This window comes from Dermacentor silvarum, chromosome 5 (assembly GCF_013339745.2).
Source record: "Dermacentor silvarum isolate Dsil-2018 chromosome 5, BIME_Dsil_1.4, whole genome shotgun sequence".
In the NCBI taxonomy this organism is placed as follows: Eukaryota; Metazoa; Arthropoda; class Arachnida; order Ixodida; family Ixodidae; genus Dermacentor; species Dermacentor silvarum.
Window position 1 is genome coordinate 37,085,135 of NC_051158.1, and position 17,575 is coordinate 37,102,709.

At 46.2% G+C, this 17,575-nt stretch overlaps 1 protein-coding gene across 1 annotated transcript; it reads left to right on the forward strand.

Moving 5' to 3' along the window:
* Positions 1 to 4,142: 4,142 nt before the first annotated feature.
* On the forward strand, positions 4,143 to 15,678 carry LOC119452351 (uncharacterized). Its single transcript, XM_037714560.2, has 5 exons — positions 4,143 to 4,271; positions 8,554 to 9,527; positions 10,831 to 11,776; positions 13,251 to 13,620; positions 15,566 to 15,678. Exons 2-5 carry the CDS (start codon positions 8,629 to 8,631, stop codon positions 15,676 to 15,678), a joined length of 2,328 nt encoding a protein of 775 aa, XP_037570488.2. The 5' UTR covers positions 4,143 to 4,271; positions 8,554 to 8,628.
* Positions 15,679 to 17,575: the final 1,897 nt, after the last annotated feature.

Here is a 17,575-nt window from a genome sequence, read left to right on the forward strand (position 1 = left end):
GCCATCACTGCAGAGACTGTTAAGGACAAGGTCCAGGAACAAGCCAAATGCAAGAGAGAAGAAATTTCGCAGACGCTGAGAAAACGGATGTTTTCTTTGAAAATCGACTGCGCGTCGCGACTTGACAGGGCTCTGCTTGGCATCAACGTACAGTATGCCGAAAATGGAACGCCAGTTCTTCAACCGCTGCCCATGAAGGAGCTTTTCGATAGAGACACTGCTGAGCATCTCACATCACAGGTGAAAAGCACTATGTCACGCTACGACCTCAGTGTCGCCCCAGTGTACGGTGTCACAACTGACAACGGTGCAAATATGCTAAAGGCTGCTCGTCTTCTTGGTGAAACGGACCATGAAACCGACGCATCTAGTTCAGACGAGGAAGCCGACACTGGCTACCCGGAATTTGAACATTGCGGCTCTCTGCTAGACAATGCAGAAGATGCGGAGAGCCTTGGTCTTGATGGGGCAGAGTTCAAGTTAGGCGTCAGGTGTGCTGCACACACTCTGCAACTGGCTGTTAGTGACGCTTTGAAGGACTCGGGTTCCAACACTCTCGTTGCACAATGTCGTGCACTTGCGAAGAAACTCCGCGCACAAAGTGCAATGGGTTTGATAAGGAAGCTAGGGCTAAGGAAGCCTAATATTAATTGCCCGACACGTTGGATGTCGACATTGGTCATGTTGACCAGGTTGGTCGAATTGAAGGACTTTGCTAAAGACTTTCTCTCCCACAACGAGACCGCCAGTTGGACTGAGAGCATATGGGCAAAAGTAGAAATGCTCACAGAATCCCTTCAGCCGGCACAAGAAGCCACGAAAATGCAAACAATCGGAGATTTCTACGGTGCATGGCTGACGTGTTCCATGAAGACAGCAACGATATCATCGCCACTGGCACAGGCCCTCGTTCAGTCAATGACGAAACGAGAGGGAAATCTCTGCAGTACGGATATCTTTTGTGCTGCACTGTACATGGACCACCGCTATCGCCTTCTTCTGACGCCTGATCAAAAATATCGAGCGAGAATGCATCTGTGAAAAACCTGGAAGCGTATTACAGGCCTTCAGCAGAACCAGTCTAGCAGCTGCATTCCAGAGAGCGCCGCTGCGCCGTCTTCAGAGGAACCAGAAGATGCCCTTGAGGCGTTTCTGAAAACCAAGGAAGCAGAGGCAGCGCCTAATCGCATTTGACAAGTGAGCCAGGATCAACGGACGTCGCCCTCTTACTGGAAATGCTGGACAAGGAGCCGCACCTTCCAAGAAGCACGAATGTGTTGAAATTTTGGGACGAGCACAAAGAGCGGCAACCGGAGCTGTACATGTTAGCACAAGTGGCCCTTGGTGTGCCAGCCACACAAGTCAGCGTTGAGAGGGCATTTTCGGCACTCAAGTTTGTTTTGTCAGAGCAGCGGTCTCGCTTATCGGCGAGTACACCTGATGACCTGCTGCTTCTGAAATCGTGTGCCCCCCCTTGACGAAAATTCGGGATTCAAACTTGTGGAAAAAAAGTTTTGAGTCACACCGTGGCTCACATCGTCACATCGTGGCTTTGGGACGTAAAACCCCAACAATTATTATTGCATTTTTATGTATTATTTCAGTATTTTTTGCTTTTGAAAAGATACTTTTAATATTAAGTATTTTTTTTTCGTTTTTCTCATTGAAAAAAAAAAACGTTATGAACCGTTACGAAACGTTTTTCTTTTCTTTTTTTTTTTTGTTCCGGAACGAACACGGAACGGAACTTTTTTCTGTGGAACGAAACGAAAACCGAACAAAAAACATCTCGTTCCGACACCCTGATTTATTATAATAGATTTTTAAGACTAGAGGCGGTAGATTTGATATGTACTTGTTCTTCGGGGGAAACATCATCGACTTTATTTTACTTTCGTTAATGTTTAGTGAATTGTAAAGTGACCATTTCGCCAATGAAGAAAGAACCAGATTGGCAGTGTCAGTTATTTGCAGAGTGTTATCGGACGAAAAAAAAAAAAAAAAAAACAGGCATGTATCGTTCTCAAGCTTGTTCCACACCATTTCAGACAAGACAAAAATCGGACAAGTTCGCGTGAGGACGACAGAAAAAGAAAATCGGCCACCTTGGACCGTAAGCATTTTTATGGTGCTATTACTTAAACAGTGTTCCGATAGCAGAACGCATGTGCAGCCTTCTTTCACAAGCAATGAGACGCCACCGCCACGCGGCCAATCGCAATTAAGATAAGATGAGCTGTATCCCGGGATTGGCATGACGTCACAATCGTGAAGATACCACGTTTCTGATAGCAAAACTATGTCAAAAGGGGTGTGGAAGCTAGATAAAAGCGAAGTGATTTGTTCAGCTGTATACAAAGCACATTGCATGTATAAATGTATAATTTGAAAACAACTATCTTTGCCTGGAAACGCTTTGTTGAAATGAGTAGGAGTAAAGAGAGCAGTTCCTTTCATCGTTTGAAAAGAAATATGCATGTAACTGCGTACCACGACGAGGTCTACGTCATCTTAGAAAGGTAGACTTCTCTGTGGATACGAACAACTCATGAATCGTCGGTTTTGCGAGCAAGGATAACGCCGTTCATTGTATAAACGTATTGCCAGCACACAACCTTCTTTTTGGCGCAAGCTGCACCTAGAAGCCGTTTGTTCTCGGGCATTAAATGCTCATTTACATATACTTGAGCTGTGCTCTCGACACCCATGCCTTTGTTAGTTAGCTGTAGCTTCTTTGCTTTCTTGAGTGCCGCGTCTAGCTTTATACGGGACTTGAATCGCACAATTACGTTGCTTTTATCTGATGCTTTGGGTTCGGACGTACTGCCGCAATTATAAATCTCAATAACGACTTCCGCAATTCGAAATCTCGGCAGTTGTATTTCCGAGAGGGGACAACCGAGAACACCGACTTTGTATTCCATTGTAATATCCCTTACGCCGGACTTCCAATTGCGCAGTTTGGCGGTTCGTTCGTCGTTTATTCAAAAAATAAAGTACTTGCTTCAATAGGAGTATTTGATGCGCTCCTTCGTCATGCAAAATATTGTATCGCTTTCCATTCGACATTATTGCAGTACAGTGCGCAAGTTTGCACGTTCATTTGGATAGCGCATGGCTAAGAGCAAGATGAGAGGAGGCCGACTAACTCTTCCAGCTATTCGTTTCTTGAGTGTCATTCATCAGTTTGTATCACTATTTGCGTTTGCTTTTGTATAAAATCATTCATCTCCGATTTACCTTGGCGCAATTTCACTGATAGTATTCATCCACCGAGCGGGCTCTCGTGACAAATAAAAAAGAAAAAAAAAATGCTCATGCATTGAACGCTTTGGTAGAGTCGATACTGAAACCGTGATCAAAACGTTGGGTCCATCCACGTAGCTTTGTCTTGCTTTGGCTGTACTCCAGCTGGGCTGCCACAGAAGGTTGACCACTATAGCTGCACCACATTCTAGGGCGAAAATACGTTGTCGTAGCAGGCATTCATGCGTCGAGGTGAGGTTTGTCGATAATTTGTACCCAGAACTGTTGTTGTCGCCGAAGAAGGGGGATTGTACTTGTTTCCTGCTTCCACCGGGGAAATTGGCAAATGCTTTCTTACTCTGTCGGGAACATGATCGTCGCACACAGGCTATTTCCCCTCCTGTTGAGTGAATGAGAGGTTCAGCAAAATGTTAAGGATAAAGAAAAAAAGACGACGAAACGAGGGAGAGGGGGTGGAGCCAGGCGAGCTCACCAGGCTGGCGCTGAGCCGTGCTCCCTCAAGGGCTGCAGAAGCAGCGCAGTGCCGTAAAAGCACATGTTTCAACGCAGCAAAGCACGTCGCCAAATTCCAAATGGCCAAATCGCGCGAGCCATCGGGAGATAAACAAAACCTGTTTACGTGGCGCCTCCTCGCGGCTGCCAAGCGCGCTACGTGAAGGGAGACGCGACGGCGCTGAGAGCGTGAATTTCCGGGCACTGCCCGGAAATTCTGCCAGCGCCAAACTGGTTGGCGCTGGCAGAAGACAGCGCCAACCTTTCCCTTTCAACCAAGCCACTTAGTCATCAGACCTTCTCGCTGGCAGGGTTGAAGAATAGAGTGCAGCTTGGATCAAGGACTTCCTCCTCTGACTCAGCGTGTCGCTTGACTTTGACGAAGGGCGCGACCAATTTTGACAGCGGACAAGTCCGCAGAGTGATTTGACTGGCGCATCAGTCGTCAACACGTAACCGCACCACGTGCAGGCATTACGAGACCACGTTTCTAAGTATCAAGCCTACGTAAGGTGAGTGAAGAAATTGTGTTTTTTTTTTTTTGGTCTGTGAATTAGAACGAAAATTACGACAAAATTCTTGACCACTCTAAAATTAGCATTGACGAAAGGGCGATGATGACGACGCTAGGTGCACTTTACATTACAGTAGTGCACCAAGTTGGGCTAGTTTGTTGAAGTTGGCACGTTTTTGTGCACGTGTAATGAATAAAATTGACAGGTCACCTAGCAATAGCCCTTTTGTTTGCCATATTGATCCGAAAAAGTCAAAGTACGTCCTCAGCGATCGCGCTGGAGTATATGAATTTCGTTTCACTTGTGGGTGCGTGTATGTTGGACAAACGAGCCGCTGCATTAATATTCGTTTAAAGGAGCATTCTACGAACTGTTCATCTGATGGCTATTCCCACGTGGCGAAGTACTGCAGTGACTGTGAAAAGAGACAAACAAGGCATGCCAACCGCTACTGAAAAGAATTAAGATTTGATATCGCCATAAGGACCGCATCACGCCGGAGCTCTACGAGGCTTATGCAAAAAAAAAAAAAAAAAGACCACGTGGATGCATCAGTGATCCGTCGGTAGTTCTTGTAGATTGTGAAGTGCAATATCTGGGTGCGAGACTGTGATTGAATTGTACATGTGACCATGTCTTGCCAATCAGATCATGTTGTTTTATTATCCTCACTATATATATATATATGTGTCAACTTTCACCCATTAAAATTTAGTTGTGTTAAGAAACTGCGCACGTGGTGTTTTTTGTCCGCCTTTGTCCCCGTTTCTAGTACAGTTAAAATCTTTCCAATATGTACTTTTTATATTCATAGATTGCCATACTTGTAAGAACAAACAGTGTGCAAAGTTTTCTTTCTTTACCCTTATTTTGTTTTCTTTGAGGTTGTACAGGCAGAGCAGCCAAAACCTTCGCTTACCCGACGAGTGTTTTTTGTTCTTTAATCTAGTAGGTGAAATTTTTTATCCGAGCTAAAACAACGACGCCGTTGCGCATGAACAATTTTCTGTCTCACAAGCAAGTGTGTCAGTACTTGTGTTTCATAGCGGATTCAGAATGGTTGTCAGAATAGATCCGCGCACACCTCGAGGCGTCAAATGTTAAGCTAGACAAAACCTGTCTTATAATGCGGCTATTGACGTAGTACAAGCGTGGAAATAATAAAATTTGAGATAACAACCATCTTGCGTGTTAAGGACGGGAACCGCGAAAAAGGCGCGCCCAGTTATGACAGTAGCGATTCACTGACGGCTTAATGTTCGCAGCTAAGCCGCAATGTCCACTTGTTGTACACTATAGGTACGACAGTATGAAAAACTCAGTTGCCCGACTGTCACAAAACCGCAGCTGCAAACATTAAAGACGAAAATTGTAGGTTGAAAGAACAAAGTGTTCAGCGTTTCGTTTCCCCACTTGGCTGCCAAAAAAGTTTACTATCGACCAAAAAAGTTTACGGACCACGGCATCTCAAAAAAACGCTAAATATCCGAGCAGCCTTTAAGTGTAGCCAGTAAAACCATACATCACAATGTTGTTCGCATATACCAGTAGAGGCTGGAAGTGGGAATACTAGGCTGCGTTTTGAGGTTGCGGAAATATTCAGATTTTTGTCAGATCCCTTGGTCCGTAAACTTTTTTTGGTCGATAGTACATATGAATCAGGCGCAAGCTGGAATCAGCTAGCGCAAGACAGGAGTAATTGGAGATCACAGGGAGAGGCCTTCATCCTGCAGTGGACATAAATATAGGCTGATGATGACATATGAATCAGGTGAAAATTTGCGCGAAGAAATATAAAGACTCGGGAGACATGTACATTTTCGCGTTACCTCCGGACATGCATGCACTTACATCGTCACTCAAATTTGCGTTGCACGACGTGAACCAGTAGCGCACCCAGGATCTCTGCCAGGGGTCTCTGCGTTGACAGTTTGCCAATACCATCTAAACAGCCCTAATTTCGATTTCTTCACGGGAAATTGTCAAACAAATGCGCTTTTTGCGAGTGTGCAGACGATTGCGCATCTTACATCTTAGTTGCAGCACTCAAATGCGTAAGGAAAGAAAAGGGGTTAAACAAAAAGGGGGGGGGGGTTAAGTCGGCCTCAGGGGGGGGGGTTACAACCCCCGAATCCGCCCCCCCCCCCCCCCCCCCCGTCGGTGCGCCACTGACGTGAACCGTCTTACGTCAAAGTGACGGTACTCAGCGCCCCACGTGAACGGCTGTATCTTATCAGGTATCTTATCCGGATTATTTTATCTCAGTTCCCTACCTTTCTTGTCATTAACCGTGCCCAAAGGGCGATGTTCTTGCTGCTTCATTAAGTGTAAAATATGAGAATTTCGGGGTCGGCTATCCGAAAATTATTAGCAGTAAAGATGACAGTTAAAAAAAATACAAAGCACTATTAGAGCAAGTTCTGTTAATAATGCAGGCGGAGCGCAGTTCTCGCGCGAAAATACATATAATTGGAACAGAATCATTACATTATCCATGCCCAAGTTGCGCTTGTGATTGTCCTTCTGTTGCAATGTAAATTACGGCAATCGCCGGTAACATCGTTGCCCCCTTTTTCTACAAGATTCAGTGTTTAGGAAATCCTATAACATTACCTTGTGTATGAATAATTTCGCGTCACAGTATTTTCCATAGGCCCCCAATTCTGTGCGAAAGGAACATTGTCCTAGACCAACTTCGTACAACTAACCAATATTGCAATACTACTAATCAGAGCAGCGCTTTCGTAAACGATCACCGAACCATACCGTGAAGGTGACCTTGACGCCAGTGCCCTGTCCTTTTCGACGATGTCATGCAAGAAAAACGAGAGGCGAGCGGTATACACTACCCTCAGCTTACTTTCTGTGTGAACAAACAAGCTTGACCCGCGGCCAGAAAACTGACGTGAGTCACGGCGCTTTCAATGTGCCGGAGTAGCAAACTAAAGAAGCACAGTCCCCATCAAGACTTTGCCAGTGGACGAGCCCTTGTAGCTATCTTCTGAAGTTGGTTGATTCGACGCATATGTTTTTTTTTTTTTTTTTTGCTGCACGACAGTTCCTAATCGCCCTGCGCGTGACGCTGACAATAGATTAGTTTGGGGGAAGGGCGGTCTTGTAAAATACGGAAGGCAACGACCAGAACGACAGCACAAACGTTGAAGTTAAACCTTGTTTGTAAGACATACCTAGGTCTGTGCCTAGGCAGCGCTTGTTTGGGTGTCGACTCATTCGGCCTCCTTGTCAATGCGCACTTAACCAGTCATAAGTATGACAACATAAACGCTTGTTTTGTACTAGCACTTTCATATCATGATTGCACTACCAACTTGCTCAGCTCTCTCATTTTAGGACTTAATGGCAGCATCACGGTAGGAATTGTAGCGCACAGCCGGGTCTCACTGAGCTAAACAATGAAAACTGTCTCCCTAGTGCTTTTCGTCTTTCATACACAGGGTGATCAGTTTTAAGTTTTACGGAAGTTTTGAATATCGCCTGACGCAGATAGCATAATTCTTGTCGTTGAGCTGCATTATCGAAGGAGGCGGACAATAATGGCACGACAAATTGAAACACATGTACAACTGATTAACAAAAACAAACTAATTAACTTAATAATTAATTACTTTACGGCACATATTGCAATTTATGAAGCGTAGCCGGTGACGTTGGAAGACGCATCCGCTTGAAAGGAATTTCCAGGATCAAACCGGCTTCGAGAGATAATTTCCCAATTTCTGGGACGAAATACATAAGCGTCCTAGTTATTTTTCGTTTTAATGCATAAAAGAGTGTTTTGTTAAACGCTGCATTTTTACGGCGATTTCGATGACGCATATCTCTAAACTGGTGTCATTCTGGAAATTCATTCCAAGTGGATATGCCTGACAAGCTCGCCGGCTACAATTCGTAAATTGCATTATGTTGCGTAAAGTAACTATTTTGAAAGGTAATCACTCATTTTTGGCAATTAGTTCCATATGTGTCGATTTTTTGGCGAGTAATGTCCGCCTCTCCGCACAATCCAGCTCAAGGACTAGAATTATGCTATCTGCAGCAGGCGATATCTAGAAATTCCATAAAACGTAAAAATATTCACCCCGCATATGACCGAGAGTAGACGTGATTTTATTCTTTAGTCGAAAACACAGGCCTCACAACAGAAAGGAAAGGCCTTGTAGAAAGTGCGTTGACAGTTTATTTTATTTTATTATTTTTTTTTACTGAGAAGACTATTTATTCTCTAACGCTGTTGTGCACTGTTTCTTTCTATGTGCAGGTAGCACGCCTGACGACCGACGGATATAGTTCACGCGGCAGCACTGTGTTTGGCTACTCAGCGGACTGGTGAATCATGTCTTATGAGTCGCGCGTAAACGATGCCATCAACACCGAACGTGCACCCGACGCAGGCAGCACGGAAGGGCACGCCCAGAACATCCCCTGCACAAAGGCGGGAGGGGCAAGCTGTCGTTTACTGAAGCACCGCCGTGGCTTAAACGAGATCCTTCTACACGCTTGCCTAGAGCTTCGGGAAGACTGGCGAGGAAAGAGCAGGGGCGATGCCCTTATCGCGGTCGTCGAGGCAAGCACTTGCGGGCACGCCTTGTACGGCTCAGAGGAAGATTCGTGCAAATCGAAGGCACTGCATCTTGTTGAACGTCTAGTAGCTGAGCACCGCTGCATCACAGCGATTGAATTCAACGGCTGCTCGACGTATCACCCTTCGTTACTGTCAGCAGTAAAACGCCATGGCTCTTTGAAAAGCGTTGCTGTCTGCGGGAAATTCCTTGCATCTGGCGACGCAGCTTTCATGTGCGAGGTGATCAAGTCCCTCCCGCAACTCGAGAGACTCGCCTTCAAGGTTCACGATTTCGAGAAGGACTGGGGAATTAAGATAGGTTTGTGCGGGAGCTCATTCGAGCTGGGCATGCATTACCTGACGACTCTCGACGTGGCAGTACTTTCAATGTCCCCTAGCGAGGCGAGGCGGCTCATTCATGCTCTCATAGATAACCAGACTGTCACTGACATCGCCGTCGGACAATGCGTGTTCGGCTACCGCGACGAAGCCTCCAATGCACTCTTCGCCAGCTACCTCGCCAAAGAAGGCTCAACGCTGAAGATAGTGACGCTCAAATCGAACGCTTTTTCCGACAGGGAGTCGCTCTTGAGAGAACTCATCGATGCGTTCTGCAAGATGAATACTTTGGAGGAACTGAATGCGGATATCGTCGTGATGAACGCAGAATTGTAAGTATATCTTACATTGTATTACGGACCGACGCTAACATGGAGACACTTCACAACACTTCTCTAACGACTTTCGTTGCCATAACATTGTAATCTCCAACGTGTAATACCTTTACGCTACTGCGAGTTTGATACCTCAAATTCTGATTTTATCGTGGAATACTTTAACCCTTAGCCTTTGGTAGACTGTGTGTTACGCTGCAGTCAGCTTTTAGTTGTAATGGTATCACTGAAAAATTTTTGTTTTTGTTTTTGGATGACAATGTATTCCTTAGCGCGCTACCTCTTTTGCAGGCCCATCCCAAAACTAATACAGTCTAAATATAGGTGCCACTGGGAATGCGATGGCTATGATGACGATAATGGCAAAATGATGACGATAATGGCAAAATGATGACTGCGATAGTGATAATGACGGCGGAAATGATGATAAAAACTGTTGACAAAAGCTTGGAAGGTGATGCCACTTCTAGTTGACGTCGATCGAACGTTGGCGCTCCAGCGCGGCTGTCAAAACGAAACTGGAGAAATTGATCTAGCTTGGTGTTGGGCTGCTGAGGACAAGGTCGCGGGATCGAATCCCGGCCACAGCGGCCGCATTTCGATGGGGGCGAAATGCGAAAACACCCATGTACTTAGATTTAGGTGCACGTTAAAGAACCCCAGGTGGTCCAAATTTCCGCAGTCCCCCACTACGGCGTGTCTGATAATCAGATCGTGGTTTTGGCACGTAAAACCCCATAATTACAAAAAATTGATCTAGCTTTTTTTTTATCTGGAACAGTCTTTGCGCAGTCCACGGTTAATAACGCGCCATGCCTCACAGTGATTTGTTCTGTCGCTTTCATAGACTTTGGATTGCTAGTTATTATGTGCCGTTTGTCTCGTTACAAGTTTCTTTATTGTGACTCAAACCGGGGAGAGTGCTACACGGGTCATTCGTTATAATTGCACTCTACACCGTAAAACATCACGCTGTCTTCATTCCCATGGTCATCACGCTGTCGCCCTACCATCGGCATCGTTTCAGAAGCGTAGGGCAGGGCTTGTATGGTCAGTCGTCACTGTTAATCAGCGCTTACTGTGACACGTGATTTCGCGAACCTAAAGCATGGTGGTTGCCTTGAACATCCTTAGCGGATGACGTTGGATGGAACTTTTGTACACGTTAAGGAAGGTCGATTTGAGTATGCAATGTGAATGTATAGAGTAGTCTGTCCGTTTATTGTTTTTCTCGTTTTCTCTTCCCCCTCGAGTTCAACTGTTTTTCAACTAATACCTGCTGTCTATATGTGTTTGGCAGCGTGGGCGCGGTCGCCCTATTCGCCAAAGTGGCCTCCCAGAGCACGACACTCCGCAGCCTGAGGCTCCCTTCGACGTTCTGCGAATGCCGTGCTTCATTCTGGTGCCCCAGCGCCCAGCTTCCAGATCTCAAAGCCGCGCAATGCATGGATCCCTGGCTCACAGCCCTGCGGCGACAGGACTCACTGCTCAACAAGCTCTGCATCGACTTGCGAGGCTTCGGCGAAGCGGAGTGCCATGCCTTCTTCGGCGCAGTTGCGGACACCGACGCTCTGAGGTCGGTGGTCGTCCTCTCGTTGCCCGGAATCGACAGGATCGACAGGGTCTGCAGAACCATCCAGGAGCGAGGACTGAACGATCGAGTGGTCATCCATGGGCATTACATGCACAGCAACACGCAGCGGCTGCAGCAATGCCCGCGAATCAGCAGCGCAACAATCAGAGCGAGCCATTTTCTTTGCAGCGAAGGTGTCGGTTTGCAGCCGGTTATCTCAGCTCTAGAAGTGGTCGGTGGCTGCGCTCACATAACGTCACTTCGGGTTAACTGCGATCGCTTCGATCGCAAAGCGTTCTCCGCCTTGGCGGCATGTGTAAGGGCCCCGTCCACGCTTACCGATGTAAACATAGACTTCGGTTACGTTTGTACCCTTCTAACAGAGCAGGATCGTCGGGATGTGCAGGGGGAACTGGTGAGAGCCCTGGCCTCCAACCTCAAACTAGTCCGACTCAACATCAAGGGAGTGCTGCTGTCCAACGACGACTTCAAGTGGCTCGCGGACAGTGCTAGCAAGAGTCTCAGCCTCATGGAGTTCACCTTGACTCCCGCCTGTGTCTTCAGTGCCAGGCATGGCCAAATGTATGGAGAAGTGCGCAGCTGTTCGTTGCACAAGGCCGAGGCGTTGACGGGAGCATCCAATGAGAAGGACATCGCACTGGCCGACATCATGGTAAGACTTAGGGCTAACTGTTGTTGAATCGAGCACTGTAGTTGGATCGTTCCCGATCACAGGGGAAGTGATAAGCTACTGAAGGCAGGGCAAGCGTAGTGCGTACCATAAAGCGTTTCCTGAGAAACTTGCTAGAGAGAACTCTGAGGCTTGCGTCTACTGGTGCTCCGAATGTGGCGGCTCCGACAGCGTGGAAATGATTGACAGTACACGGATATGGCCTAAGCTTCATCCGTCTGGCTTCGGACGGTCTTGTGATTTCGTAACTTGACCACGTTTAAGAACGCATTGTGCCATAATTCCTACAAATTTTAATTATTACGCATATCTGCAGAGACGAATTGCTTTTCTGGGTTGCAAAACTCTGAGCGCTGAGAAACTTGGAAAATAGCGTCACACATATGGATTCGCAAGCATGGTTGAAGCCACAAGTAAATAAAAATAGACAAAGTCGTGTAATTACCATCATTCCCATGGTAGCTAAACGATCGCAGCGCCTTAGTTTTCTCTAGTAATCTTCGTAGAAACCAGTATGTAACTTAGCTAATTTATATCTTAAGCATACTAATCGGGTCTTCGCTCGGTCGTTGGCCCATAACTTTATACATGCTCGTGTTTTGTGCCCGCCTTTCCAGCCAGTAAAACGTAGAATCGAGTTCCTCATTTAAATACGGCATTTTGTTAGGCATTAGCCAATTTGCTTGTCGTACGTTCGTGTGACGATTATTTTTGAAGTTTCTTAGCCGTGTATGAGTGCAAAGAAAAGAATGATTTTAGAGTGCAATGTAGAGATAAATTCTAGTCACTTTTTTGTTGTCCGTTCAGTGTTAAAGTGTTCGGAACGAGTGCCCGATTTGTTCAAAGCAAGACCCCCGCTTTCAGGGATTGGTTGAGGTTGTGCAGGTTGATGCACGCTATTTTTTTGTTTCTATTGCACTATCAAGCTACCGGGCCGGCAGATGCTGTCTATCGTGGCCCTTTGCATTTACAAGGCATATCGGAGTCGCTGTGGCCTTCGAGATCTGGTAGCGCACATGTGAATCGTGACACCTGTGCCTTCCGCCCAACCACAAGAAAAACAAAATTGCGAACTTATTTTTTTTTTCGTGCTCATTAGTCTAAATTTTTTAGCCAATATTCTTGCGCATCCAACAACAGTGGTCGCTTGTGATGTTTGCTTAACCGATTGTTCTATTCAAAATCTTATGGTTGCACTCAATGGCGCGTTACATCAGAACGCTTATCACGCGTTGCTGAAATTTCCTATTGACATATTTCGAGATCCCGCTGTGAACCGGGTGCTACGTCACCCGTTGGGAAGCCAAGCTAATTCAGATTTCCTTATATTTTCGCACACGTTCTCCTCTGCCATTCACGAGCACAATATAAAGCGCTTCGAGCTTCTGACCTTTTGCAGGCTCATCAACGTCCCTTCGGATTTAAACCTCAATGGCTCGTTTTTTTCTACACGCAGGAAGCGACCAGAAAGAATGCCTCCGCCGTCTCGGCTGCAGCTCGGTTCGTGTTAGGCGAGGAAGATGGCATCGAAGGCGCTCGTTCTATCGAGCTGATGCACAACCATCCTCGTCTCCTCGAGATGGTGAGAGAAAGTGCTGACGTCACTAAGGCCGACGCCAAGAAGATCATCAGCAGCGCTCTGCTTCGTCTTCGCCACTGTAGCCTTCACGAGTATATGAGAATGGTCGGCGTCGTCAAGGAGACGGTGGAATGCCTTGCAGTCCCTGGTACCAGTTTTCAGCTCTCCGACATTAACCCCTACTGCTGGCTGCACATTCGCAGTTTCCTGAAGATAGCGGATGTTCTGCAGCCTCGAGCCGGTCTACGTAAGTGAAAACAGAATGAGGGTCTTTTCGTCAACTTTATTCGGGTGGGGGATGCTCGTTTGTTGCATTAGGAGGAATGTGAATATCAATATCTCTGAGCAAAACATCATGGATTGCAAAAAGGGCCTTCGGCAGCAACTTGAACAGTAGGAAAAATAGCTGTAAATTTCCTTAGGTATTGCTGGCAGCTTCCGAATGGCTAGCGGTTTATGAGCATCAGATTGATTTTGCTATGTACCGTATTTTTATTTCACAAGACATTGAAGGCTACGGTGAGGCCCAAGGTGTACTGCACGCGCCCAACAAACATGACAACGTTCATACATCGTAAATCGTCGATACTACCTTGGAGTCTTTCAGTCGCACCGGGGATAACAAAGGAAACATGTCTATTTATAATTGCAAAAAAAAAACAAGAAAGAGAAAGAGCTTAATAAAAGACAAAGATGCTAGCCCTGTTATGCACGACTTCCAATTTCAGTTGGGACGATTGAAACGATATGAAAGGAAAAATTCACGTAGAATCTCCTGTGGGAGTTATCTGAAAGATGCGTAAGCATGTCGTAGTAACGACGTGGTGTTCAGTGGCCGTATGCTGGTGTATTTCGTTTAATTGCGAGAATGACCAGGAAATAATCGTGAAACAGAGAAGCGCGATTGCAACGCCTAACTGTTAAGTGAGACCTGCACGAGATGACGTAGAAGAGGCGAGTAGAAGCAATGTTCACTCGTGTTATAGATAACCCGCAGAGGATGTGGACGTGCACGGTGAAATGACGAGGGAGATAGATGTAGGAAGGCAATGAAATGTATGCAATTTTTCTTTATGCGCACTGTCTCTTGTTCGTTGTACTGCAGGCGGTGGCGCCAGGTGCGCTGATGACGTTCCGATCATTATAAGCCGTTATCGCTCGTTAGCGTATTGTCCACCCGCGTCGAACCATTAATTATGAACCGTGATCAACCCTGCTCCGGTGGCGGATACTTCTGGCGCGGGCCTTATTTTGAAAGCAATGCCGACAGAGAGTCCCGACTGCTGATAGCTTGGCGCGCTGTGCTATCGCCGCTCACTTAGCGTTCAATAGAGACGCGCGTGTCCGTATCTTGAAAGCAATCTGCGAAACGGGCACAGTGCGGCATGTGCCGACAGCTCCGTGAGCGCTGTATTCTCGTCGCCTCGTTCGCGTCGAAGCGACAGGCAGCGCAAAGGTACAGTCATTCTCTGCTGCGGGCTCTATCTTGAAAGCGATTGTCTCATGGTAAGGACGGACAGGCACTCGGATAGTTTTCTCGTTGGGTCAGCATAGAAATGCTTACGCATTTAATAAAAATGGAAATAGGCGAGAAAACTGAGGTGTCAAACTTGACGCTTGATACTTGTGTGGCCTTTACAAATAGTGTTTTTGTGTGTGTGGTGTGTGTGTGTGGGAGCAGAGGAAAACTCCCGTGACAATTTGTACTTTCCACCTTTAATGTTTAACAAAAGGCATTGATCTGAATGATATAACGCATACTGGCAAGCTCCAGGGCGCCCCGAGTATGTTACGTACTATGGTAGGATTTGTACGATTAAGTTTGGGTTTCGATCCCCGCGAGATATGTATAACATGACGTCACGTCGAAGAAGGTGCGCGGTCACATGGGTTGAGAATATTGTGGCGTTTTGAGAAAGTTGTGCCATGGATTTTAAACATAGCGCTCGCAAGAGTCTGTGCATAAATAACTAAATAAATAATTGACTAGTTAATGCATAGCTACGTAGAAATTAACTGGGTAATGAGTTACTGCAAATGAGTAAAATAAATTATTTAATGCTGACGATATAGCCGATCGTTCTACTTTGAACAATATATATAGAGCACAAGTAACCAGTTTGCATAAATGTTGCTCCAGCACATGTCTTGGTAATGCTCCCTCCATACATTTTCTAAATATTTGCTTGCAGGCCGGCAGTCACCACCAGCAGAGCTTTCAAGTATTGGCATAGAAGAAGACACGGGAGGTCCTTATGGCATCGACGTTCGGCTGAATCCAGAAGTCAATAAATCAATCTTGTGACGGTGGCACAAGTGAATCAATAATTCACGTGCGTTTCCGCAATGCAGATAATCCACTCGTGTATGTACTGGAGACACCAAACTGGATGCTTTAATTGCGCAGAAATCTTTATGATATATCACAATATTGACCCTTTTCGCGGCGATCCCGTGGGCGCTGCCATGTTTGATCACGTGGTGACGCGTCCATTGCTTGCCTCAACTTCCTCCGTTGCCTCCTTGTTTACAATGGAAGTGTATGACGCCGGCGCGGCTTAGAAAGCATCTGTTTTGGGAGATATCGTAGACGGTAGCTGGGTGAACAACACGAAGCTTTGATCACAGCTTCAGCGAGCATGTAAAAGCACTTTCGAAGCTCATTAAGCTTTGTCCTAACGGCGCGAGAAACGTATGAGGTGCTTGTTCTAAAAGCGGGGTTAAATATGTATTCCAATCTATCCAAACATTCCGCTCATGAATTGAATCAGGATTAGCGTGTTTTGCTCTTTGCTCTTTATTTGGGCAATATATTGAAGCAGCGGCTTGTCAGTTTCTGACTAAGTGAAGTTCCTCGGTGCAGCCACTATCTGATTATTTTCTGCCTAATCGCTCGCGGGTGTGCTCAGTGCCGATAGAGTTATCCTTGCATGCGCGCAAGGCTTGGAGCTTCGCTGTTTTGTACATTGTAATCCCTCGTAGCAAATATATATTACCGCTAGTAACTCGCTTACTCTTGTGAACCGTCACGAAACATTCAGCTTCGACCATTTGTGGGCCATCGGTGTAGTCCGTAATTCATTGTGCGTATATAGTGCGCATATATTCATTAAAATTAAATTAAATTATGGGGTTTTACGTGCCAAAACCACGATCTGATTATGAGGCACGCCGTAGTGGGGGACTCCGGAAATTTGGACCACCTGGGGTTCTTTAACGTGCACGTAAATCTAAGTACACAGGTGTTTTCGCATTTCTCCCCCATCGAAATGCGGCCGCCGTGGCCGGGATTCGATCCCGCGACGCATATATTCAAGCGTGCGCGTATTCACTTATTCTTGATACGTCATCGATAGAGTGGGTGTAAGTTTTCCTGCCATTTGGGATAGATGCGTATAAATAACGTGCGCGAAGCTTACTATGACAGGAAGCGGCGCTACTCCCTCTTTCACTGTTTAACGAGTGGTATATGGTACTCACTCGTGCCGACGTTCGGTTGCTGAAGCCCTTTCTTTGAAGGTTAGCGATACAATGCTGGCGGATGAGCATATTTCTGTATTCTCGCGGAAAGCCGGACATCTCGAAGTGCTGGTAACACGTTCCGACAGTTGCAGCAGCGGTCCGCGAACTTGGCCACACAGATTCATTCAATTCCTTAACAAGCCAGTCACTACTTTTGCAGCCAACTACAGCACACGTCTTCAATCCACATGAGTTAATCTAGCATGATTAGAGCACAGTTCGTTAGCGAAAACTCAGCTGCATTTCCGACAGCTGATCGCACGGAAGCAAGGTAGAAGCGATAGTGGTTTCGTATTCGTGCGCGGTCGCTGAGGAGACGTATGGCGCGCCGCCGTAAGCGCCATCTCGTTTCTCTAAAGCAAACTGCTCCGCGAAAAGGGTCAATAGACAAACGAAGTATCGACTGCACACGCAATAAGCGAGTGTACTGGGATACTTGAGCGTCAATAAAACCCTTTTTTTTTTTTTTTGGGGGGGGGGGGGGGGGGGGGAGTGGGGGCAACCCTATAAACTAGTATCTGGAAGCGTAAATTTTATAAACTATAGGGCTCTATCTGCTAAAACCACAATCTGATTATGAAGCATGCCTTTGTATGGGACTCCGGGTGAATTTTGACCACCGGATTCTTTAGCGACCACTTAAATATAAATATAAAATCGTTTTTTTTTTTCGTTTTTTT

Bases quoted from the DNA above. Each gene is read 5' to 3' on its own strand.
- LOC119452351 (XM_037714560.2), top strand. From the start codon at position 8,629: ATGTCTTATGAGTCGCGCGTAAACGATGCCATCAACACCGAACGTGCA. The intron at 9,528-10,830 runs GTAAGTATATCT...TGTGTTTGGCAG, and splicing joins GTCGTGATGAACGCAGAATT to CGTGGGCGCGGTCGCCCTAT. The intron at 11,777-13,250 runs GTAAGACTTAGG...TTCTACACGCAG, and splicing joins TCGCACTGGCCGACATCATG to GAAGCGACCAGAAAGAATGC.